Source organism: Rhea americana, unplaced genomic scaffold, assembly GCF_003343005.1.
Source record: "Rhea americana isolate MKP2758 unplaced genomic scaffold, rheAme1 scaffold_425, whole genome shotgun sequence".
Classification (NCBI taxonomy): Eukaryota; Metazoa; Chordata; class Aves; order Rheiformes; family Rheidae; genus Rhea; species Rhea americana.
Window position 1 is genome coordinate 325163 of NW_028186563.1, and position 27169 is coordinate 352331.

A 27169-nucleotide genomic window follows, 5' to 3' on the forward strand; every position below is an offset into this window, starting at 1 on the left:
GGGTCTGTTTATTTGTCTTTATGATATTGTTTGAAGGGGAAAATGGAAAAAAATCTGTATCCAAGTGAGCTTACAGCACTCTTCATAGTCAGCAGTCCCTGTCAAAGTCTGTGAGCTTGATTCCAGTCTGGGAATTCCCCAAGCACAGCTGGACTATATATCTATTTTCTAATGTTCTTTGGTGGTCCCAGACTGCGCTACTGGCACTTTTCAGAGAAGAGGTCTTCGTTCCTTCCCTTTCTCCCCAGTTTCACACTGGAAGCTGCGGATACCAACATACCGGACTTGACCTCGCACTTCACTATCCAGCCGCAGAAGGGTGTGCTGACTGCATCGGAGCGCCCTGCACAGGTCCAGATGGTCTTCCACCCCAAGAGGGAGATGAAAATTGAGGACAAACCTATCCTGCAATGCCAGGTGAGGTACCTGAGCCAGGCTGGTGCACCTCGGTTATAAGCAGGACGTGTCTTGTGGAAGGAAGGGTTTAGCTGGGAATCTAGTGTCACCTCTCTCTCACACACACACACATACACACGCTCTCATACATACAGCAGAGACATTTAGGAAATATTTGTGACGGTTCCTAAGTGGAGCTGAAAAGCTCACCCTGGAGCAGGCGTTTGAACAACTGCATTTAAATACGGAGGGTGCGCTGAAGGCGCCTGGGGGTGAGTTTAGCAGACAAGTGTAGGGGCTTTGCTCTGTTTACCAACCCCTCCTCTGGTTGCAGCTGATTGAGCCCAATGTCTCTGAAGGAGGAGAGACCATCGCCATCATCCCAGTGAGGGTGTCGGCAAACGCTCTGTTCACCAAGTACAGCATTTACCCTGCCTCGTTCATCAACTTTGGAGCCATAATGAGTGGCACTAAGAAAAGCTGCACCTTCACGCTGGAGAACAAAGGCATCCTCGATTTTAAATTCGTCATCTGCAAAACAATCCGGGATGTGCCTGTCTTGCCAAGGAAAGGGTAAGAGAAGACCTGCACCACCCTTTCCGCCCAAAGAGGCGTAACAACGTGGCTGGTGTGCAGCAGTATGTGGTAGGCGATCAGGACACCTGCGTTCTTGTCCATTTGTGTTACTGACTTGTGAACAGGGGGCAGAAAAAGGAAAGTCCTTCCCTGTGCCTCAGTATCCCCATATATAGGACAAAGTTAATGATACGCCTAGTCTATCCATAACCTATAGCAGTAGGTGCTGCAGGCAGCCCTCCTGGAGCCATCAGGAATGTGTATTCAAGAAGGTGTTCCTTGGGCCAGCTTTTGGCCTTGGAGAATGGTGGGGAGAGCCCAGCATGACAGGTATTTCTGCTTTCTCCTCTCAGTGCCTCTCCTGTGAAATACACCCACTCCCACGAAAGTGAAAACTTGAGCAAAATCCCTCCCTCTCTCAGGCAAAGCAAGCAAACCGACTCTCTGCAAAAGGACGTGAACCCCGTTACGCAGGTAGGTGGCTCCAGCTCCCCAACGCACGCTGCTGCAGCTGGTGTGGGAGGACTCTGCTGTGCCCAGGCTGGGGGCTTATCACCACAGGGTCCATGTGGGCCAGGCAGCGGCAGCTGGAGGTGCCGAGACCAGGGCTAAAGCTGCCCTCTCCCATCCACAGGCAGAGACAAAAGCTGTACTGCTCTGTCTCACAGACAAATCCACGCTTTGTCTCAGACCTGGAGCAGGGCCAAAAGAGGGAGCCAGGTCCCATGTTTGTTTGGTCAATGCCAGGCAAAATAGGTCCACGAGCACAACAGACTCGGAACATCCCTGTCCCTGTTCACGGTCTGTTGATATGCTGTTGCTCTCTCCCTCCCTGCTTTTTTCTCTCTCTTCCTGCTCCCCACTCTCCCTGTCTTTTTTCACATTGAGTTAGTTGTTTCTGCTTTGCTGTTTTATCTTTGGAAGGAGAAGGATCCCAGGTGTCTTACCCATGCTTTACACCTGAACCCCCTCCTCTGCGCTGCTCAGGAAAAGCCAGTGCCTCCCCTCGGCTTGTCCACATCAAGCTAGGGCTGCCCCTGGGCCTTGGAGTCGTCTCTCCCTGTCCTGGGACTGGGGGCCTGGACTCGGCTGGGGGCTGAGGAGTGGTGTACTCCCTGCTAGGGGTGCTCAAGGGGACGCCATCAGACATCAGCCTCCCTTGGGACTCTTTCTGCAGGCTCGCATCACTTTGGGCATATTCACAGTGTACCCTGGCTTTGGGTCCATCCCTCCTGGGGGCCAGCAGGCGATCACAGTGGATTGCTACGCAGATTCACTGGGGATGTGTGAAGAGTACCTGTCCATCGATATCAGCGACAGAGATCCCAAGGACAATCCCCTTGGCATCCCTTATACCCTGGCTGCTGAATCCTGCCTCCCAGGTACATCCGTACACCCTGTCTGTAGGTTCTTATGGCCAGACCTGCTGCTGATCAGCACCCAAACTCACTTCTGGGACACAGAAGACACCCTGACCCTAAAGTCCCATCTTAAAATCTTCAAGGGCTCCAGTTCTCTTCCACTCAACCAGTGTCTTTCAAAGTGGGGGTGCAGTCGCTGTGGGAAGAGGCAAGGAGGGATATGTGGAAGGGTGAAAGGAAAGCAATACCCATGAAGACTGAGGGAGACTGGGCTCCATCCCCACAGTCAGCTCCCTCCTCCAGAGTGGGTGCTGTGCAGAAAGGGCTTGTCAGACCTTTTGTGAGGCCAACAGAGCCCAGATAAATTCAGCAGGAAGGCTTTTCCATCTCAACCCTCCCTCTTGTCTGCTCGCAGCATTCGTGGTTGACGACATAGGGTCCATCTTTGAGGAGCATCGTATCTGCAGCAACATCAACCTTTGCCACATCCTGCAGACTGTGCAAGACAAGGGTGTGTTTGTCATGGATGAGAACATGTTCATCTTCACCAATGTTCTGGTTGGGCACCAGGCCACAGCTCGCTTTAAGATCTGCAATGTGGACAAAATCCCCTGCGATGTGGTCCTTTCCATCAAACCAGCCTCCAGTAAGGTAAGAATAGGAGGCCAAGATGACTGTTGTTCTTTCGAGTCCTCATGGTAGCCTGCCTTGTTCTCCAGATTCATTGCTTCATCTTGCCCAGTCTAGTCCAGCTCAGAACAAGAGTACATCATTCCCTTACTGCTCTTCAAGGCAGACTTCTGCTTGGGACAAGCCTGTGTTTTGGCACCTCTCAGTCTCCTGTCCAGTAGGTATGCAAAGTGGCAGAGAAGCTGTCATCTCTCATCAAGAAGAGGAGAAGCAAGCCAGAAAACTTATGTAGGGGAGTGATGAAGGAATTGTCCTTCTCTCCCATGGGCTCAGAGAGAGAAGAGGAGCCACCACCTCCCACAGTGGGAGCAATGTCAGCAGCAACCCCTAATCTGTCTCCCCTGCTGTCAAATGCTGTGATGGGGTTAAGCCAAGAGTCCGCCTGAGTCCAGGGGCCAATTTGGCTACCATCCCTCAGGCACAACAACTTCTATTGCCAGATCGTGCAGACAGAACTGTAGGGGAGAGCAGCAAGCTCAGAGCAGCGGCTGGGTTGAATTCGGTGCATCTCAAGCAAGGTTTTGGCTCACCCCTCTGTGTTTGCAGGGGGAGTTCAGAACCGCTCTGCAAATATCTCTTGGAGCTAGCACACTGAGAGAGGGGGCACTTCTTGTGCTCACCTGCCAGGGCTCAAAGCAGGCCATTTTGTGAGACTCTTTGGTCTTTTCCCTCTCTTTAGAGGCCAATTCTAGACTATTTGCAGAGTTTTCTCTACAGCCCGTACTTCCCCTGTATGCTGGAATGGCTGGTGACATTCCCAGGGCTCACAGCAAGCAGTTGCAGTCCTGGACTTCATGGCAGCTCCCTGTCCAAGGACAGCACCACTTTGAGGTCACTCCCTGAGACAAAATGAGCATGTCTTGGGAGCAGGAAAAAGGACGCTGTCCTGGGGCACTTTCCTGTGATGCAAATATGGGTAAGACTGCATCATATTGAAGGGTGTTTCCTCCTAACTCTGCTTTGTGGTCTCCCCCAAGCTTAGCACCCATGCTGGCGACGTTTTTGAGGTGGATCCTGTTCGGATGTGTGTGCCCAGTCACTCCCACGCCTTTGCTACAGTGACCTTCACTCCGCAGACCATGCAGAACTACCAGTGCACTTTTGAGGCTTGCCTTGATGTCCTGGCAAGGTAATTCATGCCGCGAAATCCTGGGATGACCTTTTTTGATAGCTCACTCTCTTCTGGGAGGATGTAGACCTGTCATAATACAGGAAGCAGTAACTACTAGATATAGCACAGCAGAAGAATATGAGTCATAGTTTAGCCTGTGCAAGTAACTATGAAGACAACTTAACATTAGGTAGCCAATCAGAAGTTAATGAATCAGAAAAAAAAATGGAGTTGTGAAACAGCTGAGTTGGGGCTTTCCAAGGGCAAAGGGTTAGATGAAGCTGCTTCTGTGTCAAAGGCCAATATACATTATTTCCACCTTGTTTATGTTAAGATGAGAAGATCATATTTGATAGTCTTGGGTATAGACTTGGGTCAGTCCTCTGTCCTGGAACCTCTGTTTGTGCGGTGGCCCTAACAAGCTCTTCCCAAACTTGTAAATCACTGAATTTAGATAAGGTGAGTCTAAGGGAAATTTCAACTGAAGTGAAATGATTTTAACTACTACTTTGAAAGGCCTGGTCTCTTCAAAGCAGATTAGGGTCATTCACAAAAGTTTAACTAATTTGACTGGGAGGGGAAGGAAGAGGGGGAGCTGTGTAGTGGGGTGCAGGAACGTGTGCTATTGCGCCAGCCAGGGAAAACGCAGTGGAAGCACTTTCTTCCTTGCCTGCCAAGTGGAAAAGGGGTTAACACCAGCTATAACAATTTCTTTTCTGCCCCTCCTGCAGCCCTGCAGCATTTAAACCACAAAGCCTGACATTCACTATCAGTGGAGATGGGAATCTGCCTCGGGTGACCATCCTGCGCCCYGTCCTTCACAACAAGAGAGGGAACCCTCTGCTGCTCTTTAAAAAGCTGCTGCTAGGTCATTCAGAGAAACTYCCTCTGATCCTTCATAACAGTGGCATCATACCTGTCCAGGTGAGGACCTCCCARGGGAATGCTTCATCTGATCTGGGAGCAAGTCCTTGTCCAGCGCAGGAAAGGCTGTGGAAAACATGGTAGAGCTGCACAGATGTGTCGCTRCACTATGTGTGCAATCGCGTTTTGGTTCCCCTGTGGGTATGTGTTACGTCATAGTTGCATCAYGTTTTATTTGATCACATTTTACTACCTTTTAATTGAATTCTGGCATCGTTTAATTGCATTCTATTCATTCTTTTTAATGCTTTCTGTCCCATTTGGTTATATTTTAATTACATTCTGTTCCATTGCCTTTGAACAMATTTTTTTAATGTCTGATTTTATATAAATTTTATGCTAAGAGTTTCTGTTGAAATGAAGAAGTGTGTTGGGTTCCCAGTGGACCAGCAGCCAGTATGTGTGTCCCATATCCACACCAGTACGTTCRTGCTGTGTGTTCCCTTTTCTCAGGTGATGATGGATCTGTTGGATGAAGAGGGAGTTTTCTTCCTGAAAGCCAGGCCCACCACACACTGCATCTACCAGGCTCCAGCTACACAAGAGAGYTCTGCCGGAGAAGGTAAATGCATGAAATGTGCCTAGGTGCCACAGATGTGTGTTTCAGTTTGGCCAGACCTGGGCAGGAGCAACCATATGTTAGTTTTATGGTGTCCTCTCTGGAGCTGTCTGCACCCTGGATTTCCATGTGGACTTCTTGCATTGCAGGGAGTTRTGTTGCTCCAGGGTTTCTTCCTAATGAGTTGTAGAGAGTTTTTCTGTTCTTTTGGACACCATGGGGTGAGTTGTGGGAAAGCCTCGGGAGACTATAACCACTTGAATGGACTATCTGGGTTCATCACTATGTGGGGGGTGTTGCCAGCCTGAATGGAGGCAGCCATTGAGCCCCTCGCTAGCTGAAAACATTGTTTGGCTCAACTTTACGTATGGCAGGAGCTGGCTGGAGGCAGCCTGAGTAAGACTGTAGGGTTAACCTGAAGTTAAAACATAGTCTTGTGAATAYAGAAGGAGAGTCCAGAGTCATTGCTGGGAGAACCTGGGTTTAGAGACAGCTGGGCTTCAACATATTTTCTGTCTTATACCCCATGGGAATATTTCTTCTGTGTGGCTGTATCGCTTGTCCCTGACTTCCGTTGCTCTGCAGGGAGGAAGCCTCACGCCACTTCCCTGGTCCTGCATAATGGGGAATCAGCAGAGTTCGATGTGCTTTTCAAACCCAATCTGATCCAACATGTGGAGGGGAAGATACGCCTGTCCATAGTGGATAACCCTTATGAGGAGACCAACATTTTGCTGGTGGGTGAAGGCTACCAGGATGACTTCACACTAGATAACATCCATGGACTAGTTGCAGACAACAATGAGGAGAACACAGAGGCGAATCTGGAGGAAGACATAATTGAGGGTAAGAGAGGAGACACTGTCAAGATGGATGGAGCAAGGAAGAGGAAAATACATGTTTGTTTGCCCTGTGCCAGTGCAGGTGTGGTCCAGCATCAGTGGATARATCCTGCAGAGTAGCCACACTTCTGAGAAAACAGGGCAGAAGATCCTTTGTCAAGGGAAAAGCATGTAGGCTAGCAAAGAACGGTCACAGATATCGGCATTCAACTGAGTATCTCTGAAAGGGATACAGGAAGTCTGTCAGCCCATAGTATCCTAGGGAGATGAAGACCGTATGTGAAAATGCATGTTCTATACATAACCGGGGCTGTGTTGTCACCCACCTGACTCTGGCAGTCCATGAGTGAGCCTGCTATGCGCAGAGATACAGTGCATGCTGTAATGCATGTCCCTCTGCATAGAGACAGCCACGTGTTTAAGGATGTGTCAGTGTGTACCTCTGTGAAGGACAGAGGGAGGATGAAGAACTGCATCTTCCAGAGGGAGGAAGGCTTGGGGCTAGGAAAGGAATGAGATGTGCACGAGTCTGTACGTGTGAGGGGCACAGACAGACATCGTTGCACTCTGAGATCCCTTGCTTTCATTCTTAACAGCTGCCAGAGTGGATCACATCCAGTTTGGGGGTTGTCACATTGGGACACCCTACCAGGCGACCTTCACAATCACCAATCACAGCAACGTGGAGGCGATGCGGTTCGAGTGGCTGGCAAGCACCCCATTTCACTTCTCCCCCCAGGTTAGTGTGGAGAGCTCTGCCTTTTCCCACTGCCCAAACACTGCCAGGCTGGTTCCCTGGAGCTAGCACGTAGGGGTGAGGGCCTGTTTCAATGCCACACGTGAGAGCACTCTCTGGCTTTGCCAGGCTCAGAGCTTTGTAGGGACAGGGCTGCCAATCCCACAGAAAATACTCCTCGTTATGGGAGACAGAGTCATTTGTTTGTACATTTCTCCACTGAACCCTGGTTACTGCAGATATTCTTCAAAACCCACCTGGATGCGATCCTGTCCAACATGCTGTAGGTGACCCTGCTTGAGCAGGGGGGTCGGACTAGATGATCTGCAGAGGTCCCTTTCAACATCAGCCATTCTGTGATTCTGTGATACTTCCTTAGTCCAGTCCCTACATATGCTTCCTCCTATTGGTTCAGGGGATATTTTGGGGAGCAAAGACCAGCTTTGTCCAGATTGTAAATAAATATAGATGATGGAGATTCTGAATTTACCTTAGATAAATACATAGCAAAATGCAAAATTTCTGGCAAAGTTGCTCGTTGTATCAATCCGTCTGCTGCCAGTCATGTCCTTGCCAGTGATTCCAGTTTGGTCTTGTCTCTCTGGTCCTCTGTAGGTGGGACACCTCCATGCTGGCTGTGCTAAGGACATCACAGTGACCTTGAAATCAGATGTTGCAGTCACCTTCAAAATGCACCCTGTGAAGTGTAAGGTGGCTAAGATCACCTTCCAGCTGCCAGCAGACCAGGTTCCCGACTGGGATGACCGCTTGCACACTGTCAAGTGGGTAGATGCCACGAGGGGCCAGCCAACCAAGTGGCCTGTCAAGAAGAAGGTAAGAAGCAAGATAGCAAACGCTGATGTAGGTTACAAGAAAAGAGCTGCCCATGGCAGCCAGCCACCTTCTCTGCTGGCTAAGCAGGTCTTGTTTCCTCCTGAAATTTAATCCATCAGTGAGTTTAACCAGCAGTGCATTTTCAGGGAGAGCTGGATACATGATGACCCAACATATATCAAGAGGCAAAGTCTTTCTACAAGAAATGCTTCAGTCAGGCAGCTCAGCCCTAGTTTAAAGGCCTGATGGATCTAGGGGAGAGGTGGGGACAGGAAAAAGATCAGATACTCTCCAAGACTGAAGCACAGGGACTGACACCTGGTCACAGGTGTATTCCCAGTCATCATCATGGTTCATACTTCCCCATAGATTTGGTCAAGACGGAGGAATGAATGCTGCGGAGGAATGGTCAGATTTTGTCTTCCTTCCAGGGAAATAAATGGGACCAGTCCTTCCTACCTTCCTGTACCTGACCCAACTGATGTCTTGCCCAGTCTGGCTCTACTCAGTGGCTCTTCTGTGTTCTGTTTGGAGGTGATTGAGACGGACCCAGAGCCAGCTCACACTGTCCTGGAAGGGAGCAGCCGCGAGGTGGAGCTTCGCCTCAGTGCTGTCGTTGATTAYGCTGAGTTCAAGCTGGATATGGAAATGATTCAGTTCAAGGAGACCATGCTCTTCCAGACAAGGACTTTCACGTGAGTAACGGAGGCCAGGCACGACCAACGAGTGGGAACTGCCTTTGTCCCAGGAGACTGTTAACGCAGCCAGTGTTTGCTCCCCTAGAGCTGCACTGCACTTTCCAGTGGCCACTGCTCTTCCCTCTACCCACACTTCTGTGCCAGCAGAAGATTCACACTGACGTCATTGCTGGGCCATTTAATAAACTCCTGACTTCCAACAGGCTGATTAGCCTTGGACCAGGTGTTGCTGCCTGCTAGGTCTGAGGTCTCAGCTTCCACACACAACCTGAAGCAAAACAGGGGCCTGTAGATCTCTTCCATGTGGACTGGAATCCCTTCTAGGACTTYATCTCCAGTCTCACCTGCTGTTCTTCCCTTTAAACAAATCATTTATCATTTTTCCCTCTCCAAGTCCCAGATGGCTGCTGGGGTGCACAAGGCACACAAAGCCAAGCACGCCCTAGATGTGTCAGGAGGGGTCCAATTCTGCCAGCCTCTTTCTCTGAGAACAACAACGTTTTTGCCCTCATTGCACGTTTCCTGAGTTTATCTGCCTGAGGAGAGSTTTGCAGTAAAAATAATGTTAAATTGAGGGGGGAATAAGCCCTATGGCAGCATGTCTGGACCCTCCTTCTTAGCTTCGAAACATGTAAATACTGTGTCTCCAGGCAGCCCAGGGCAGCAATTTGGACACAGTACCGCTGTTTATGCTGAGGAGTACGTCCTTTCCCAAAGGGGAAGGAGCTCACCTTACACTGCTGTTTCTCTACTTGCTTAGCATTTATAGGGGATTTTTCTTTTCTTCTTTTATTCTCCTTCTGCTCTGTTGTTTTGTAGTTTCCACCTGTCCAATACAGGGAATGTGGCCCTAGAATACACCTGGATGGCAGATGTGGAGGATAAAAAAGCAGTCAGCTATAGTGGAGAACTGCTTCTGACCAGTCCTGAAGGTAAGGCACTGTCTCTGTGTGCTACCTGAGGTAGCCTGGGATTTCAGTCAGCTGCTGAGAACTCAGGGAAAAGACCAGACACTTCACACCAGAGTGAGAATTGCCTCTTCTCAGTTATCCAGGCCTCTAGCATCATCATCATCATCTAAACTGCAGTTGAAGACTTTCTCCTTGTCCCTCTCTCCCTTTTAGGCAGTTGTTTGCTCACTCTGATGCTTGCACTCTGCACAGGAGCAGAACCAGTCTGAGCTCAAACTTAGCTCAGGGCAGAGCCATGTGGTAGATCAAGACCTGAAAGAGACCATCAGGGCATCTGTCTGGGAAGTCTCAGAGACCAGGAAAATCAAGACAGAGAGCCACGATGTTGTAATGAGTTACTATGCATCAGCTGGCTTGCAGTCACTGTCTGCACGCAGTTCCTCGGTCCAGTGCAAATGCAAAGTCACTGCCTAAAATTAACCTTCCTGACTCAAGCACAGCAGTGCTTGCTAGAGGCTGAGACCTCGCTTACAGGCAGCTACCAGAGCTCAGTAGCTGGGGAGTGACTCACTAAACTCGCAGTAGTGTGGTTATGTCTGAGCACATGGAGCAGGGTGGTTTCCTGAAGAGAGACATGGCTGTGTCTCTAAGACATCTTAGCAGAAATAGGTATGAGGAGGTCTGTCATGCCTCGCGCTTCCTGGCACAGGTATCTTGACATCCTTCTTGACCTGCTGGGTCAAGAAGGAAGAGCCCAGCCCAGCCCTGAGCTCCCTCCCCAGTGGGTTCTTGTGTTGGCCTGTCCCTGGCAGAAGGCACATGTATACTGAAGCTGGAGCATTTGGCTGCGTTGTTTGCTGTCTGGTTGTCAGAAGAGTCTGATAAAGAGAAAGGAAGAAGAGGGTGTGAAGGACAGAGCAGTGCTTTCCCATGAGCCCTTTTCTCCACCATGCACAATAACCTAAATTCAGTTCTGTAAGCAATAGAGGACCAGGACTTAGCACTGTCCCTAAGCGCTGAGGCTGGCTGTACCGGGACATGAAACAGTACCCAGGAATTTTCCTGGATGCTCCTCTGTGCTGTTAGTTGGCACAGTTTTGACCCAAGCCAATTGATACTCCCCCAGCAGTTTCTGGACATGGTTTGGGAGTTAACGCTGGTCAGGAACCATTCCCTGAGAGAAGTTTGCTTCTAGCCACCCAGTTCTGGAGATGGAGAGAGTTTTAGTAGACTGTAGCCAGCTGCTTCAACCGTGAGCTCATTTAATTTACTAACATAGACAGACCTTCTTGGCCCTTATCCAAGCGTCTCGCACAGAGAGTCCTCGCTTTTCCATCTATCCCTAAGACTTTCTAGGATTAGGATTTAGTAAGCAGTGAGAGAGGAAAAGCAGAAAGAGAACTGACAGCTCTCGCCATTCTTCTGGGGAAATCCTGCTGAAAGCTTTTGGTTTCTTTGCCAATGGCTTTAGGCCAGGTGCATCCCAGCTTTCCTTCCCTTCCTCTGAAGCAGGAGGGAAAGGTGTTGAGAATAGAGTTTCCTTCTTGAAAGATGTCCCACTAACTTGTTCCTCACCACAGGGGATTTCCACTCCTCCACTTGTGAGGCCTCTGTGAAACTCCAGGCCAGCTGCTGTTCCAGCCAGTTGGGCTGCACTCTGGAGCATGTCTCCTCCTCTCCATGCTCCTCTCCGAGTACCATCAACGTCACTCCGCAATTTGCTGTAGAGCCCTGCAACGGCACTATCCCTGCTGGTCAGGAGCAGGTCTTCCAGATGAAATTCTCTCCAGTGGATGTGGGGGAGTTTCAGAGCTGCATGCTCTGCAGGTAAGAAATATCCAGGCCTAGTCACTTTTTGACTCACAGTGCTTGTGGACAGTCATGATACTGCCTGTGATTGGGGTGGGTGGGAATGCAGACCTGGAAAGAGCCAGCAGAAACAACCAACACACAGGAGCGAAGAGAGAGGATCATCTGGTTTGGTAGAAGCTGGTACAGAGACACTGGGAAAAGACATTTTATGAAATATTAACCTCCTTTGGGGGATTCTTACCAAGCCTTTTTCTGGGGGGATGGAAAGTAACTCTTGACTCTCTTCTGTGCCATATCAATGGAGTGCTGTGACTAGCATCATCTTTGGACAGCTTTGGGGAATCCATCCAGCCCAACAAGGGTTAGATCTTTGGACACTGGCTTTTGGAGAAGTGTACAAGGTTGCCCAGAGGTCACAAAATCTGAATTGAGAGATCCAGGAAGGTTGTCAAGGGGTCAGCTAGTCCCTAGGTGTTCCTCCTTATCTGACCAGCACAGTCTCCTTGTCTACACAGAAACCTACATGCTGCTTTTGGTCTCTAGATACATAACAATCTGTTTCTGCCATTTCACCTCTGCTGCCTGTGTGGTAGAGAATGTGCTTGTTTGGTTTGTTGATCAATGTTTTTATGAGAGAGAATGCAATGCTGCTTGCTTTATAAGGAAACACATAAGCAGCTGGCTGTCTGGAAGTGTTAGCCTGGCTAATACCGATCTCTTTCTTCCTAGTATTCCTAACCTGAAGCCAAATCAGAAGGGCCCAGAAGTGGTTGTGAGGGGAAAGAGCCTGCTGCCACATTGCCACTTTGAATTGGAAGACTCTGACTACATCACTGCAAACAGACGCAACCCAGACTTGCGGGGACCTAAGGGGACAACGTTAGATCGTAACACAAGAGTGATTGAGTTTTCAGCAGTTGGAGTGTGTAGCAGGAACAGCAGGTAGGTACCAACATGGTTTCTCCTGTCAGTGGTTGCCTGGTCAAACTCCTTAATTAGAGACCTCTCTAGCCCCTCTTCCAGGCCCCACAATATGTCTGTACCTTGCCTGTAATCTATTGACACTTGCCCACCAGCCTGTTTTGGGGCTGGAACAAGCTGGTCAGTAAAGACTAACTGGCCACTTCTGCTCTCTGTCTCTTCCTTCAAAAAGAGCAGCTTGCAGTGTTTCCTGCTAGGCATGGGTCAGTCTGAGAGGACCCATATCCCCAGCTTTGTTGCCAGTACATCCTTTGTCCCTTGGAAGGTGTTCTTGGGGCGTTCTTGATCCTTCGAGATACCAGTCAGGCAGTGTAGGTGAAAGCTGCAACCATAACAGCAAATGCCATCTCCCAAAAGAGTCTCTTCAGACTTCATTTTACTGCATTCACTTGATCTTACTGTTTTTAGGTGAAAGAGTTCTACTACACCCTACTTAATTCCTTTTTTGGTAGCTACCACCTGTATCCAGCCAGGGGACAAACAGGGCCCGCAAGAAGCAGATGAAACATCCATGTTCCCAGTGTTGTCTGCCCATACCCAACAACCCTGTCCAGATTGTGTCCAGCACTGGCAGTGCCTGATGTCTGCTGCAGGATAGTCATTAACATCTCAGTCCCACCTTAGAAGTCGTTTCTGCTTTGTGTATCCAGGGCCTTCCTGCTTATGAACCCAACTAGTTCCACGTATTCCTTCCAGTGGACTTGCCAAGACCCCGAAGCACCAAGAGAACAGCCAGCTTTCTCCTGCCTCACAGAGAAAGGTCAGATCCAGCCAGAGAAGAAAGCAGAGGTGGGTGCAAAAAATGAAGAAGGTGGGTCTGGTTCATGTGTGTGCCAATCTGATACCAACTGTGTCTACACTTCCTGAGGCATCCCAGGGCTTGCTTTAGCCAAGGTCCTGAAGAAAGCTTTGACACAGAGTAATGACTTGGCAGAATACAAAACCTCTTCTCTTGCTGTGCCTCATGTCTGATGTGTTTGGGCTGTAAGTGGCACAAGGGCAGGGGATCCTGGTGAAGTCGGAATTGCTCTCAGAGCTGGCAGCACATGGGCAATATAAGGTGGAGCTTTTCCTGGGTTTCTGTATGGTATTGCCCCCTCTCCTTACCCCTGCCATGGGCAGCAACTGTTCTTCATTTGCCTCTTTCTCCCCCAGATCAAGTTTGAATTCATCCCTCAGCACCTGGACATCACAGAATCCTTCTGGGTTTTTACAATCCCTGAGCAGAGTGTTTCAATCCCGTTCCTGCTGGTGGGCAATGCCACTGACCCACTAGTGTCTCTGGACAGATCCCACCTGAACTTCCGCTCGCTTTTAGTCGGTGAGTACTACAGTGGGAGCCTTGCAGGGTACATACTGCTCCAGGGCCCCAGCAGTCCTGTTATTCTGGCAGGCACCAAAGAGGAAGCTGGAAGAGGAAACAAGCTCTTGTGAGCAGATCAGTCACCACCCAGGGGTATGAGGGAGAGGAGGGGAAGGGAGGAAGGTGGGTAGTTGGGGCTGTTTCCAGGAGAAGTGTTGGGGAGAGGGCAGGGAATCCTGGTGAGGTCAGAAGTGCATGTGCCTGGGAGCCTCAGCCTGGCAGAGCCCCCACTTCACTTCTCTGGTGTCCAAAGCATGTGAGGAGGGGATCTCAGAAATGGGGTCTGCCTTCTCCTGGAAGTGATATCCTTGAAGATTGTTGTCTTTCCTCTGCCACCAAACACCTTCACTTGAAGAATATCATAACACACCAGCCCTGTGGGATGCTGACCGGCTATGCAGTGTCTTCCTTCTTGTAGGGGCAGAACTATGTTGGGGGTAGGCCTTTTGAGGACAATTTCTTTGAATTATCTTTTAAAACATCTCAGATTCTACTGTTTGCTTATCCAGTGGTGGCTGGTGGGTGCTCAGGGAAAGCAGGGGGAGTTGGATTTCAGCTCAGAGTGCACAGCCAGRGGTGATGGAGCTACTCCCAGCAGGCAGGCCACCATCACAGGTGGTGTGTCCACGTCCTGAATGTGCCATTCTGTGGGCAATGCTCTTCAGTGCAAATTGCTCACTTGGTTCAGCTGGCAGGCAGGAGCATATTGTGCAATGGTGGCCTAGTTGCCAGAAAAACTAAAGGTTTCAGCTATTGCTCTGTCTTTATCCCAGGGCATGAGATGTACCAGACAATCTACATGATCAACAGCGAGAAAGAGGCTTTCAGCTTTGCTTTCAGAGAAAATTCTCTCTTCCCAGAGGGATGCAATGCCTACCTGAAAGTAGAGCCCCTGGAAGGCTCCATCGCACCCCTTTCAAGGTATCGGGGCTCACAGGCACCGCTSTTGGCTCACAGCCAGATTCCCAAGTGCCAAACATTGCACTGGCGATTTTGCTTTTGTGGGTCTCCCCCCTGCAGTCACCAGGGGACTCGCAGCAATAGCAGACGTGTGCCTTGTTTAATCCTTTCCCAAAAGGGGGACACAGTTAGACTGCTACTGTCTCYGTAAAATGGCTGTGTATGGGTAATCCAGTCTTCTAGGCCCCCTTCCTGGAGAAATTCAGGGTTGGATCTTCAGATTCTGATGACAAAATCTGTCCTTTGTTTTTGTGTTAGAACCCTGTGATCCCCTGAGCCAGCAGCCCTAAGTGTGCAAGCTGTCCTCTCTTTCCTGTGTTCCTGTTGGTGACAGGGGCCATCACACATGTTCTATGCAAAGACATGGAGAGCAGCAAGGCATGCAAGCAGCACTGCAGGGAGCATTTAAGCCCATGAGTAAGGAAAGCAACCAGTTTACAAGGCTTTTATCACTAGCTGTGTTTTGCAGGATCAGCTGTCAGCAAATTCATGCTCTTTTCTTGTAAACTGCAGCTATGACATGTGATAAAATATGGTTGAGGTAGAGCAGCATAACCAGTCACCAGCTCACCTGCTGATGCACYGTGCATGTCCCAGTGCCTGCTCATAGCCTGCTGGGGTGTAAAGAGAGAACATTAGCTCTAGGGAGCTTTGTTGTGGCTAAAAAGCTTCTGCGTTTTGGCTTGACACTGGGTGCAGGATAAGAGARCACCTGCATCAGTTAGTGTGGTTCATCCAACAAGCCCGAACTCCTTAAGCCTCTGCAGTTTGATATTGTTTGATAACATACCCAGGATCCCCACAGAAATTATAAAGAGACAGTCCAGCGGAGCCACCATTACACTGCCAACTGCCAGGGAAGCTGGATGTTGCCTCTCTGCAAAAAGGATGTTACCCTTCTTGCAGAAAGCTACCCTACCTGTCACATAAAGGTGAGATTGGAGGTCTCTGGGAGTGCTTTACTATGTGTTCAGGATAAAAGAGGAATCTCAGGGTGAAACTGCCCCTGGTTTCTCCCAGTTCCTAATGTTCGACCCTAGCTGTTGCACAGCTGCTGTTCTGTGGACCACACAATGTGGGGCCAAGAAAGCTATAAGAAGCAGTGAATGGAGCAGTAATGGTCTTCTCTCCCCAGGTGTCCCATTACAATCTTCCTCATACCAATACTAGAAGGAGAGGTGGTCTTCAACCTCATATGTGATGTCAAGAGGAAGCCCCAGCCCCTCTCCTTGAATATCAAGGCTACTGCCTATAGCATGAATGTGTCTGTCAGATTTGAGGACAGCGATGGCTGTGTTGCTGAGCTCAGTGCACAGGAGATCAACATCATTGACTTCAAGAAGGTGAGTGGCAGTGGTTTCCTGAACCAGTTGCCACAAGGAGCCCTGCAAGATTGGGCCCTAACCAGAAGCTTTGCAAATACACTTGAACAAGAGGGAACATTTTTTTTCCTCATTTATGTGTATAATCTAGTCTCAGGAGTGAGTTATTAGCTGACTGTAGAAGATCCCAGAGAGCACTAGGAAGGAGCACTTGCTGTGCTGGCTGGCGCTTTCCAGGTGCGGTAACCCCTAGTCCCCACTGCCTTCTTTCCACAGGTGGAGTTAAATGAAAACATTCAAAACATCTTCACCATTAGCAATACTGGAAAGTTGAGCTTCACCTTCTCCTGGGAACTTAGTGGCCCTCCAGCACGGAAACAGTTCCTTACCATTACCCCTCAGATGGGCACYGTGGAGGCTGAGGGGAAAGCAGAGACTCTGCTGACTTTCCACCCACGGAAGATATGCTCTGTAAAGAACGTAGAGCTGACGCTGCAGGTGAGGGGCCAGCGTTCAGTAGRTGAGACCTCCTTTCCTACATGCCAGTTGGCCACAGGAGCACACAGAYAGGCATTAGCTCCATCACTAAAGAGCTGTTGGCGGAGAGGCTCCTGCCACCCAGCTGAAGAGCCTGACAGCTCCTGAACTGAGCACCGTAACAAGTGCTGACCCAGGCCATTTGCTCTTGAGGCAGGACATTTCCCCCAGGTCCTCTCTGTCACTAATTAGGGAAGGACCCTAGATGTGCATTGGGATAGGCCTGTTCCTCTCTGCTGAGCCAAGTCCCACAGCTCACAGAGGCCCTGCCGGCATGTGACCGCACTGCTCAATAGCAGCTCCAGGCACCTGTACAAAGCAGGGCCATGACTCTCCTAAAACCTTACTCCTTCAGCCCAAGCCTTYCACTTTCTGTTTCCGTTCTTGGGTCCTTTGGCAGCTTCTTGCCCTTACTGTCACTGCAGCCAGCAGTCCCCCATCCCCTTCCTCAGCCATCTCCAGTGTACAGTTCCTGCTCCAGGTACGGTTCCCACCTCTTCACTTGGCTCATGCTGTCTTTTCTCCCTACCCCAGATCAGCAGGGGCCCTACGTTCATCTGTGCGTTGCTGGCTACCGTGGTGGTGCCCACTGTCCACTTCTCCTTCACCAAACTCAATTTTGGGGCGTGCTTTGTCTACCATGCCGGGATGCTGCCTGCCCAGCAGACCCTCGTCATCACTAACAAGGCAGACAAGGATGTCAGGTAGGCCTTCTGCTCACTGCTTCAGCTCCTGCTCAGCACATGACTGGCCTGTGCCCTCCTGGTGAGCAGGGTTCTTAGCCTGTACTGCAGGCRAGGAAGCAGGGCCATATTCTGACTACCTGCCCTGACACTCACTGGAGTGACAGCGCCATCACTGACTCCTTGCAGTAGACAGACCTGCAGAGCTGGTGAGGACTGCAGCCAGCCATGTCAGTCCTCCCCACCTGTGTGCCCACCCTACTATTTTGGCTGTTTAACAAGACAGGGTCTGCCAGCACAGGCAAGCCAAGCAGGCTGGACTGCTCTGCTCTCTGGTCCTCTGAGGTTTAGCAAGGCCCAGAACAGCCTGGCTAAGATATTCAGGAAGGCTACTGCAGAGCAGGCAGTTCAGCACAGGTCTCCCTATCCCGTCCTACATGGTGAGCATGGGCATCCTGCCTAGCAGCAGGGAGGCACCATCTATGAGGTTATGAGATGGTTTACACTAGTACATAACACTACTAACCTCCTTCATGCCCTAACTGCTGACTCAGGCTGATTTGAGTCTTTAATTTTGCCTGTATTCTCTTCTCCTTGAGTGCTATTCTCACAAGGGAGCTGTTTAGACTATTTCCCCTTGTTTGCTGAGCTGAAGATGGCTGGCTCCCACGATAAACAGACCCCTGCACATAGCCGGTGGGCACTGATGATACTTGTGGATGGCAGCCTGAGGATGCAGCAAAAGCGGAATGAAGAGCCACAGGTAGCCCTGATGTTGCCTGCTGAGCACACAACCTTGTGACGCCTGTGTTCCTCTTTGCTGTGCTTTCTCCCAGCTTGAACTGCTTGTTCACCAGCACCGCACACCTGGAGGTGGACTTCCCGGGCTACGTGCTATCCCCAGGAGGGACGGTGGAGGTGCCCATCACGTTCTATCCCAGAGAGGCCATGTCTTACCATGAGCTTGTCCCTTTTGAAATCAATGGTCTTTCCCAACAGACTATTGAGGTCCGAGGAAGGGGCGCAGAAATGAAGGTGAGACAAAACCCCGATCCTAAAACTCCAGGTCTCAGCAAGCCAGCATGGCTTTCTCTCTCATTTTCTTCATCTCTCTTCCCCAACCTGCCGTGTTTTGGTCCTCTGCCACCCAAGTCCTCTTTCCTTTTACTTCATACTGATCTCTTCTGCCTCAGGTTGATGTTGTGGAACCGCAAAGCAAAGTGGTGAAGTTAGGAGCCCTCTCCATTGGACAGACAGTGAAGAAGCTTGTCACCATAGCAAACAACAGTGCTGCTCCTCTCACTTTTAAACTCAATTTCATGTACACCATGCCAGAGTTGCAAGAAGCTGGGGTAAGGCCTTTTCCTTCAGTGGAGAACACTTTACTGTACCTATAGGGATGTCTGCAGGTAGCTGTGAGTTCCTCTGGRCAGGAGCTAGCTTAGCTCTAGCGCACTGCTATAACCAAATGAACATTTTCCTTCACTCATGAAGGCTTATTGTCTCTGATTTAGCACTGCATAAAAATGACTGTAAAGCTCCAGGCTGGAGCAGGCCCAGATTGCTTAGGGTACAGGCAGATTGTGTGTCCTTAGCTTTCTCTGGACATCTCCAGAACTACCTGTTAATTGAACTGAAATTGCCAAGATACTCCAGGATCGGATTTCCAGGTTTGTGGACATAGCAGTCAGTGTGTAAGAGAAAGGCAGCACTGATCAGCCCTCCACTGTCCAATATTATCAATATTCTCTCATACRAAAATAGCCCAAAGCCTTTTTCTCAATAAATTTCCCTCTTGTGGGTTCTAGTGATCAAAGATCCCAAAGGGTTAAAGCAGAATACATTTTAATTGATCCATAGAGAAGATGATCACTCTCAGCTTCAGTTTCTCCTTTCACCTGCAGAAGTATGTTGCTCRTTTTTTTTATGTAATGTTTGCCACTGGATGGGACTGGAGTGGTACAATTATGGTTAATTACAATTGCGTGTTGTCCAGGCTACTGATCTACCACTAGAAGCTTGCAATGTTAACATCTCACTTGAAGTAGGTGCCAGGACTCTCTTAACAACCGGAAGTGAGAAATAAGCATAATTCCTCTGATGTGTTTTAGACCCCTACATTATGTTGCAGACATATATTCTAGACACATAAGGGAGATRAACCATACTAGACAAAAGACATAAAGACAAAAGAGTTGCAGGTCTCTTGGAGCTTACATGTGTGGAAGTCACAGTCCAGTTCACCTTGGCCRTTTGGAGATCTTACAAGAGAACCTATTTGTTACCTAGATTGAGCTCAAAGATTGAGCAAGATTGGAGTAATGTTGGTGGGGACAGAACAGGAATGAATTGGAAAAATCTCCTCTAACTCTAGCTCTGAAAGATTCACAGCTGAGCTGCCAAATGAAGTAGCCTCCATTCATTTCTTTGGGCAGGTTCTCTGCTTGAACCCCGCCRATGAAATAAGTCTGAAGCCCAAAGGAGATACCTGTAAAGTGGAGGTGATCTTCTCCCCAAAGCACCGCATCCTGCCATTCAGTGAAGAAGTAATGTTGGAGTGCCATGGCCTGGTGCGCTTCCTCTTCATGGTACAGGGCTCCTGCCAGGGCATCGATGTGAGCTTGGACCGGGAACAYATCAACTTTGGAGTGGTGCTGCAGCAGAGCCGCACTTGCCAACGCATCCTCATGCAGAACACAGGCGACATAGGAGTCAAGTAATGCAAAACCCTGCCCTCCCTGGGTGCCTGAGAACTTAGATGAGGACTGGGGCAGGATGGGGCTGTGGCTGCCCAGACAGTTGTTCCCATCTCCTTTATCCTCCTGGAGACAAGGTGGCAGGCTGAAAAGGACSAGCCTTTAAGCTGGGGCCAGCTGGCAGAACCTTGCAAAGGACACTCAGCTTGCCCACTGGCCAGTTCTGCTGCACTGCATGCTCCTGGGCTCACCGGAGTCGCGCTGTGCTGGGGGACATCCAGTGCTGCAGGCCTGCTCAGAGGCCTTGAAGTCAAGCCCTGGGATTTAGTAAGGAGTTACATCCAAATGCTTGTTTTCAAATAGGTGCAGCTGAGTTCTGCCCAACTTGAAGCCCTTAGACGACAGCAAACTGCATTTGCAGCCTCCCAGTTGTTAATCCTTCCTTTCTGTCRTTGTTCTTTCCTTGGTAAGGTTTAAGTGGGCCATCAAGAGCTTCAAGCCGGATTTCTCCATCAGCCCCACAAGGGGTTACATCTCCCCAGGAATGGATATCCCCTTACTTGTGACCTTCCACCCCTCCAAGTCAAGCCAGGCTATCCAGTACGATGGCCTGCAGTGCTTCATCCAAGGCAGTGAGCCACTTCGGCTCACACTAGCAGGATGCTGCATGGAGGTCCCAGCCACTAAAGAGGTAATGGTAGCAGAGTCAGGAAGAGTCTTACCCAACCAACCTCACCAGCCACACCATGTCTCTCACAGGGAAGGGCAGAAGGCCAAGTACATGCATGGGCTCTCCCTGCCTGTCATCCTGCCTCCATATCCCAGAGAGCCGAAAAAACAGGCAGGATTTCCAAAATTTTGGAGCCCTTTCATTTTCTTCCTCCCCATTGAAAAGTGCTGCTCCTCCAACTAGTACCTTGGCTGTCCTGGCTGCGGTGATGCCCCGTGACACTGTTCTGAGATCCTCTTCATGGAGCTACCAGATAYTTGTGCAATACTGCACCCACAGGCACACTCTTCCTCCCTGTYGTGGCATGAGAGCTGCAGCAGTGCACAGCATTTTCTTTCAACACTAGGAGAGAGCAAAGGATCTGCATCTGGCTCCTGGGGTGCAGGGATGCAGCAGGGAGAACTCCTGGCCCTTGCAGGCATAGCAGGAGGGGAGCAGCTGGGAGCTGTTGGCTCAYGCTCCCAAAACAGAGTACAGGCCTGCTCTTCAGCCTGCCTGTGGTGGGGGTCTTTACACACCTCCAACTGTGTGACTCCAGCCCCAGAAGCAGACCTGTCCTCTCATAGGGGAGGTTTTCTTCCAAGACTCCCCATTTTCTTTCTCCTCTTCTCCTTGTCAGGCTGCAGCCCCATTCACCTAGCAGACAAAAGACTCATTCCTCTCTAATCTCCTTCRAGGCATTCTCTTAAGAACAAATTGATTAGCACTAAAAATTTTGTGTGTGACTAAGAAGATTTTCCCTCTGCTACAGGTCTTGACATAGAGGCAGTCCAAGCCCTTTCTAACTTTCCCAGCCCCCCTGGGCAGCATGAGCTCCCTTTCCAGCTGGGGCAGATGTTCAGACCAGACTGGCTGCCCCACRGCTCTATGCCCAGTTCCAGGTTCTGCTTCTCTTCCTTCCACATCTTTGCAAGTGGGTGAGGAGGTACCAGCCCCATGAGAACAGGAAGGATTTCTCAATAAGACCAAGCAGCCTCTGTGCTCTTGTATTGCAGACGCTGAATTTCACATGCGACGTGCGTGAGAAGCAGAGTCAGACCATCCTCCTGTCCAACCCGAGCAACGAGCCCTGGACCATGCAACCTGTCATCGAGGGGCAACACTGGGAAGGGCCTGAATTTTTCCATCTAGATGCTAGTCAACAAAACAAGCCCTACGAGATCACTTACAAACCTCTRACCATGACCTCTGAGAACAAGAAACATCAGGTATATAAGTTGGGTCAGCATGCTCAACTTYGTAATTTGAGCCTCATAGTTGACCCTGCTTTGAGCAGAAGGTTGGCCTGGATGACCTTTAGAGCTCCCCTCCAACCTGAATCATCCTGTGCTCTGACRCTGGAAGCTGGTTTTCTTGGTGGCTACAAGCTCAGCATAGGGAAAGGGCAGGTGAGAAGTCAATACTGACGACTAGATATATCGGAGGAGCTAACTTAAAAAGCCAGGTTGTCCAAGGCTCCAAGAAGTGCATTTTGTTCTGTGCAGCTTCTTGTCCCTGCCTGTGCAGCCCTGGAGGCTTGGAGACCCTTGTGTTCAGCYTCGAGGGCTCTACAGGCTCCCTAAGCCCTGGGCTCAGCCAGTTTGGCCAGCACTGCCCTGCTGTACCCTGTTGCTGCTTAGGGTCCTTTTGCGGTGTGCAGACAGCAAGAGGGGCCAGCCTGCCCTGCTYGTGGTGGTGCAGCCTTTACTGAGAGCACACTGTCAAGTGGGAGATGGCACCGCTATCTCTCTTGACATCATCTTTGTCAGAGGGGATTCAGAAAGAGCTCTTCCTCCAGGTCTCAGGCTGGGCAGACAGGATGCCTGGCACGACTATTTGCATGGGTACTATTTCTGAGACAGACCAGAGACCAGCCTCTAAATTAAGGGAGTCAGTCCAGAACGGTTCTGGGATACTGGAGATGGTGTCAGATACCTGCCCCTTCCCTGCTCCAGCTGACTGTATAGCAAGCCAGAATTGAGCCCAGAGCAGGAARCCAGAGATCTCTGGGCTGAATCTCAAGGGTGCTGAGCAGCTCTGTGTTCTGTAGGGTTGTKTGTGCTCCGTATTTCTTTAATACACAGYCTTGYATTAAGTCCCACAGTTTTCAACCCATCCTGGGACAGAGGAGGTGCCATAGAGGGAAWTTGGCTGTGACCTGTGGGCAGCTGAGGCAAATACTTTTTATGGTCCACCCTGGCTGATGGAAACAGGCCATGCAAGCCTACAGGCTGCTCTCTGGGTGATAATGTTGGGGCTCGAGCAGAGGGCGACCGAGCTGGGATGCCAGAGCCAGCACAGTGCCAGCTCTGACATCAGGGCAGTTGGGCTCAGCAAGGACTGCCACCTCCTTAGCACCGCTGTCCCTGTGGGGGCAGCGGGGCTGGTGGCTGATGTAACCAGCTTAGCCAGGCAGGTAAAAGGGTGTTAGGATATAGCTCATGTGGGCCAGACCACCTCTACGGCCAGGGCTGAAAGCAGAGCCAGTGTTTCCTTGCTTTGTCCTGGACGTGCTGTCTCAGCTCTCTATGGCTATGCCAACCTGAGCGGGTACCRTGCCATCGCCTCCACCTGATCAAAGCCACTCAAGTGACATTCTGAGGTATGGGGCTGCCCAGGTATGCTCGAGAGTCAGCAGCAGGTCTGGACAGAAAGCAGGAGAGCTCATGAGCTTTATTCCTTCTCTCTAGGGCTCCATCTTCTTCCCCTTACCAGATGGGACAGGCTTGCAGTACCTCCTGCAGGGAACTGCTGAGGCCCCAAAATGTTCGGGGTCTATTTTCCGAGAGGTACCGTGCAGGACTCCCTACACTGAGCTCATCCCTGTCTCCAACTGGCTGAACAGACCACAGAGGTGAGCCGGGGCCAGGAAGTCTCACCTCACAAGCAATCCCTGCCAGCAGTGCAAGGAAGGGCTTTTCTCTGCCTGGAAGCTCCTTCTAGCAAGCTTTATATTGTCCTTGGCTATTTCTGGCCAGAGGTGTCTGGGAATACTAACCATGTATTGCCTAAAAAAAAGACCCATCTGGAGGGGTCTTCTCCAGGGTAGGTCAGAGCTGGTTCCCTCAGGCACTGAAAATGAAAGGGGCTGTGTTGTACTTCCATGTGATGGTATCCTGTGGAAGTCCTGTTGACCTKTCCCTCATGCTCTCGCCTGCAGGTTCGTCGTTGTAGTGGACATACTCAAACCAGAAAAGCTGGAAAGCAGTTCTGTGCTGCAGGGGCTGGAATACATTGATGTGCCTGGCTTCACTCAGAAGGACTACAAGCTCACATTCCTTTCATACAAAGAAGGGATATTTAGCACAATGGTAAATGTGGACACTGGGCTGCAGAGTCTTTCACGGAGCTGCTTGCTCACTGAGAAGCTACGCATCTGCTTTCATATCTCTACATGCCCACCTGTGGGATTGTAGATCCCGGGTGGATACCAAACTGGAGAYATCTGCACTTTGCATACACCTCTCATGCTGTTAGTCTGAGGGAGGGTCTGGGAGAGGACATCCATTGAGAGCTGTTAAGCACATCTGGGTCAGAATGTTTCTGAGCTGAAAGCAGCTGGCAACCAGGAGGATACAAGGTGGAAATACTGCACGTGCTTGCCCTGGTCTTGCACTCTTCCTAGGTGGCTGCTCACAGCCATTCTTTGGGAAAGCATGCTGAGCTAGAGGCTCTTCTGCTGCGTATTTTTATGTGCACAGTGACTTGTGTTTCCATTTCACTCTGATTCAGGTGACCTTCCTCAACGAGGTGACTGAGGAGTACTTGTTCTATATGGCCACTTTCAAGGCTACTGCTTCAGGACCCATCAGCACTATTGAACTGGTCACCCCTATTCGGGAGAGCGTGTCCTCATCTGTCAGGGTGAACAACCCTCTATCCATCCCAGTGACGTTTGCTACCGATTGCAAAGTGCCTGAAATCAGCATTCCCCCACTGTTCACTGTTCCTGCTTTGTCAGAGGTAGGTGCAAAGCTTGTCCAACACTCTTCACTCTGTGCAACCTTTCTGGGAGCAAGTGCTCTTTGAGGGTCCTGCTTGTTAGGTGGTGCCCTCCATGCTCAATGGGGYTGCTTTTCAAGGGTAGCAGTTGCCACCTGCTAATGGTTTGATCCAAGGAGACATTTAACACAATCAGGATCAAACCCCAGTGGAAAGGGAAGAAGCATGTGAGAACATCCCCAGTGGGAATTACCCTGCGCTGGGGTCTGCCATGCTACCGCTGTGATATGCAAAAACACCAACCTGTGTTCCACAGGTCATCGTCCAAATGCGGCTGTCTTGTATCATCTATGATCATTCCTTTTTGGGACAGGGCCTCTGTGCAGGGTCAGTCAGGGCTCTCCCGTCCTCCTATGCCAGCCTCACCAGCATTGCCTTTAGAGCTGACCAGCCTTCCTGAGAACAGCTGGAAATGAGCTCTAAAGATAAAAAAACTTACTCTAATACTATAGAGCTTACTAAAACACAGGAGCATGTTGTCTGGAGTTGGAGCTTTCACCTTGATTTCCCGAGGAAGCTGCTGGGATGTCTGCATGCCAGCCTGTCCTCTGTGAAGCTCAAATTTGACAGATGGCAAAGGCTGCAGAGCTATTAGGCTCCTTGGAGGGGTGTTGGGCTAGGGGCTCGGTGTGTGGGCGAAACAAGGGAACAACTATTTGAGCTTCCTAATGTGGGGGCGATGGGTGAATGGTATTTCAGGGTGGGAAGCTGCTGGTGTAGTGTTGGAGGGCTCTTGCCTTCTGGGGACCATCCCTGCACTAAATTTCCCCCTAGCTGCAGCATGGCTCTGCCCTGCTTAYTGGAGTAACTGAGGGTGGTGGGCTGCCATCCTGCTTCCCCCTGTCCCAGTCCCTGCCTCCCCCTTTTTGCCTGACCTAGCAGCTCTTCCTTCTGTTCCTTACAGGCTGATCTTGTCTTTGAGTACCAGCCCTTGAAAACTGGGGAGAGCACTGGGCACCTGGTGCTCCAAAGCAATGACTTGGGCTCTTTCTGCTATGACCTGAACCTGAAAGCCACCGCAAGCAGGCCGGAGAAGCCACTCTACTTCTGTACCGCACTGGGCTCTAACCAGACCATGACTGCCAAATTCATTAACTATGTCCGGCAGAAGACAGACTACGTSCTGCAGGTGCCCCCAGCCCACCCTACATGCTCCCCTCTGGCCCTTGCTGGAGAGAAAGAGTCCTGCTGGGCAGCAGGGGTGGGAGGCAGCTCAGCTTGCTGGCATTACCAGTCTCCTTCAAGGGATCCTGCCCCTCCAGCTTGACCTAGTCTAACCATGGTGGCCATACAAGCATGAGGGTCTTCCCACCAAAGCTGATCCTCTCCCCAGCTGGRCTGTCCTCCCTCATAGGCCTTTTTGGATGCCCTTGTTGAAGCTGCTATTGTAGGTCTCTTGGAGCTTGGACCTCGGGTTACTACCAGGGCCAGGGTTTAAGGTCTGCCAAGGTTTRGGGTGCAGAATTGTCCTTAGTGGGAACATTTGGGCGTCCATAAGGCCATTCATTACGGGTGCTTACCTGAGGTTGGGAATGGGAACAGTGTGACCGCAGCCAGGGTGCTGCGTGAGGTGAGGGAGCCTTGGTCTCTACCTGGCTGCTTCTGTTTCTGCCCTCAGAGCTGCGGGCCCCAGGGCTGGGTCTGCTTTTGAGACCCCTYGTCATCTCCTCTGTCCCCCTTGCAGAGTGACTGCGCAGATTTCCAGACAGAGAAAACCATCAGCGTGGCCCCTGCCTGCGTGGGGGGCTCGGAGGTGGGTGTGGAGGTGACCTACGAGCCCTGCCAGCTGGGCGAATCCAGAGCGACGCTGCTCCTCTCCTCCCCGCTCAGCGGCGAGTACAGCATCCCGCTCTTCGGCCTCTCCATCCCACCCAAGCCGCAGGGCCCCTTCCAAATCAAGGCTGGCTGCAGCACCTCCATCCCCTTCAAAAACGTCTTCCTGCAGCACATGACCTTCAGGTAYGACGTGGAGAACCCGGCGTTCACCGTCAGGGCTACCGAGAATTTGCGCTCTAAGAAAAACATCTTCATCACCGTCTCGTTTGAGGGCAGCCCGGCCGGCAGCAAGGCCCCCGTCACGAGCAAGCTGGTCGTCTCTTGCGCGCGGGCGGCCGGCCTGGGGGCGGACGTCTCCTGGGTGTACTACCTGCGGGGGATCACCCCCGAGAAGTGASCTGCCGGCAGCGCCCTCGGGGGCAGCTGGATTTTGGGAAGCCCTGAAGCGCCAGCGGCGCGGGGGCCGCGGATCCCGCCGCCCTGGAGGGCCCTGGTGGCCGCAGGCGCGTCCGGCTGCACCCGGGCACGATGGGGCTGCGCCGAGGAGGCTCCAGCTTTTTCCCCCCCCCCGACCTTCCCGGCAAGGCAAGCGGGTGCCCCTGCGGCAGGCCTCGCCCCCTCTGCGGAGCAGAGGCCGGCCGCTCTCCCGCTTCGCCCTTCTCTCCTGTACGGGGGGTGTTTGGAATAAAG

At 50.9% G+C, this 27169-nt stretch overlaps 1 protein-coding gene across 1 annotated transcript in view; it reads left to right on the top strand.

The window, feature by feature from the left end:
• Positions 1 to 27041, top strand: part of HYDIN (HYDIN axonemal central pair apparatus protein) — a 164642-nt gene extending 137601 nt beyond the window's left edge. Inside the window, exons 55-85 of the mRNA XM_085315270.1 lie at positions 249 to 417; positions 731 to 969; positions 1326 to 1446; positions 2150 to 2354; positions 2749 to 2984; positions 4001 to 4152; positions 4866 to 5058; positions 5512 to 5620; positions 6203 to 6463; positions 7056 to 7198; positions 7811 to 8029; positions 8564 to 8724; positions 9547 to 9659; positions 11219 to 11465; positions 12180 to 12392; positions 13082 to 13220; positions 13587 to 13752; positions 14568 to 14715; positions 15890 to 16097; positions 16353 to 16574; positions 17148 to 17317; positions 18133 to 18331; positions 18490 to 18648; positions 19732 to 20012; positions 20464 to 20683; positions 21718 to 21930; positions 23392 to 23555; positions 23862 to 24012; positions 24434 to 24664; positions 25608 to 25832; positions 26388 to 27041. Of these exons, the coding sequence (XP_085171396.1) occupies positions 249 to 417; positions 731 to 969; positions 1326 to 1446; positions 2150 to 2354; positions 2749 to 2984; positions 4001 to 4152; positions 4866 to 5058; positions 5512 to 5620; positions 6203 to 6463; positions 7056 to 7198; positions 7811 to 8029; positions 8564 to 8724; positions 9547 to 9659; positions 11219 to 11465; positions 12180 to 12392; positions 13082 to 13220; positions 13587 to 13752; positions 14568 to 14715; positions 15890 to 16097; positions 16353 to 16574; positions 17148 to 17317; positions 18133 to 18331; positions 18490 to 18648; positions 19732 to 20012; positions 20464 to 20683; positions 21718 to 21930; positions 23392 to 23555; positions 23862 to 24012; positions 24434 to 24664; positions 25608 to 25832; positions 26388 to 26876 (6166 nt within the window). The 3' untranslated portion in view covers positions 26877 to 27041. The remainder of the gene's footprint in view (positions 1 to 248; positions 418 to 730; positions 970 to 1325; positions 1447 to 2149; positions 2355 to 2748; positions 2985 to 4000; positions 4153 to 4865; positions 5059 to 5511; positions 5621 to 6202; positions 6464 to 7055; positions 7199 to 7810; positions 8030 to 8563; positions 8725 to 9546; positions 9660 to 11218; positions 11466 to 12179; positions 12393 to 13081; positions 13221 to 13586; positions 13753 to 14567; positions 14716 to 15889; positions 16098 to 16352; positions 16575 to 17147; positions 17318 to 18132; positions 18332 to 18489; positions 18649 to 19731; positions 20013 to 20463; positions 20684 to 21717; positions 21931 to 23391; positions 23556 to 23861; positions 24013 to 24433; positions 24665 to 25607; positions 25833 to 26387) is intronic.
• Positions 27042 to 27169: the final 128 nt, after the last annotated feature.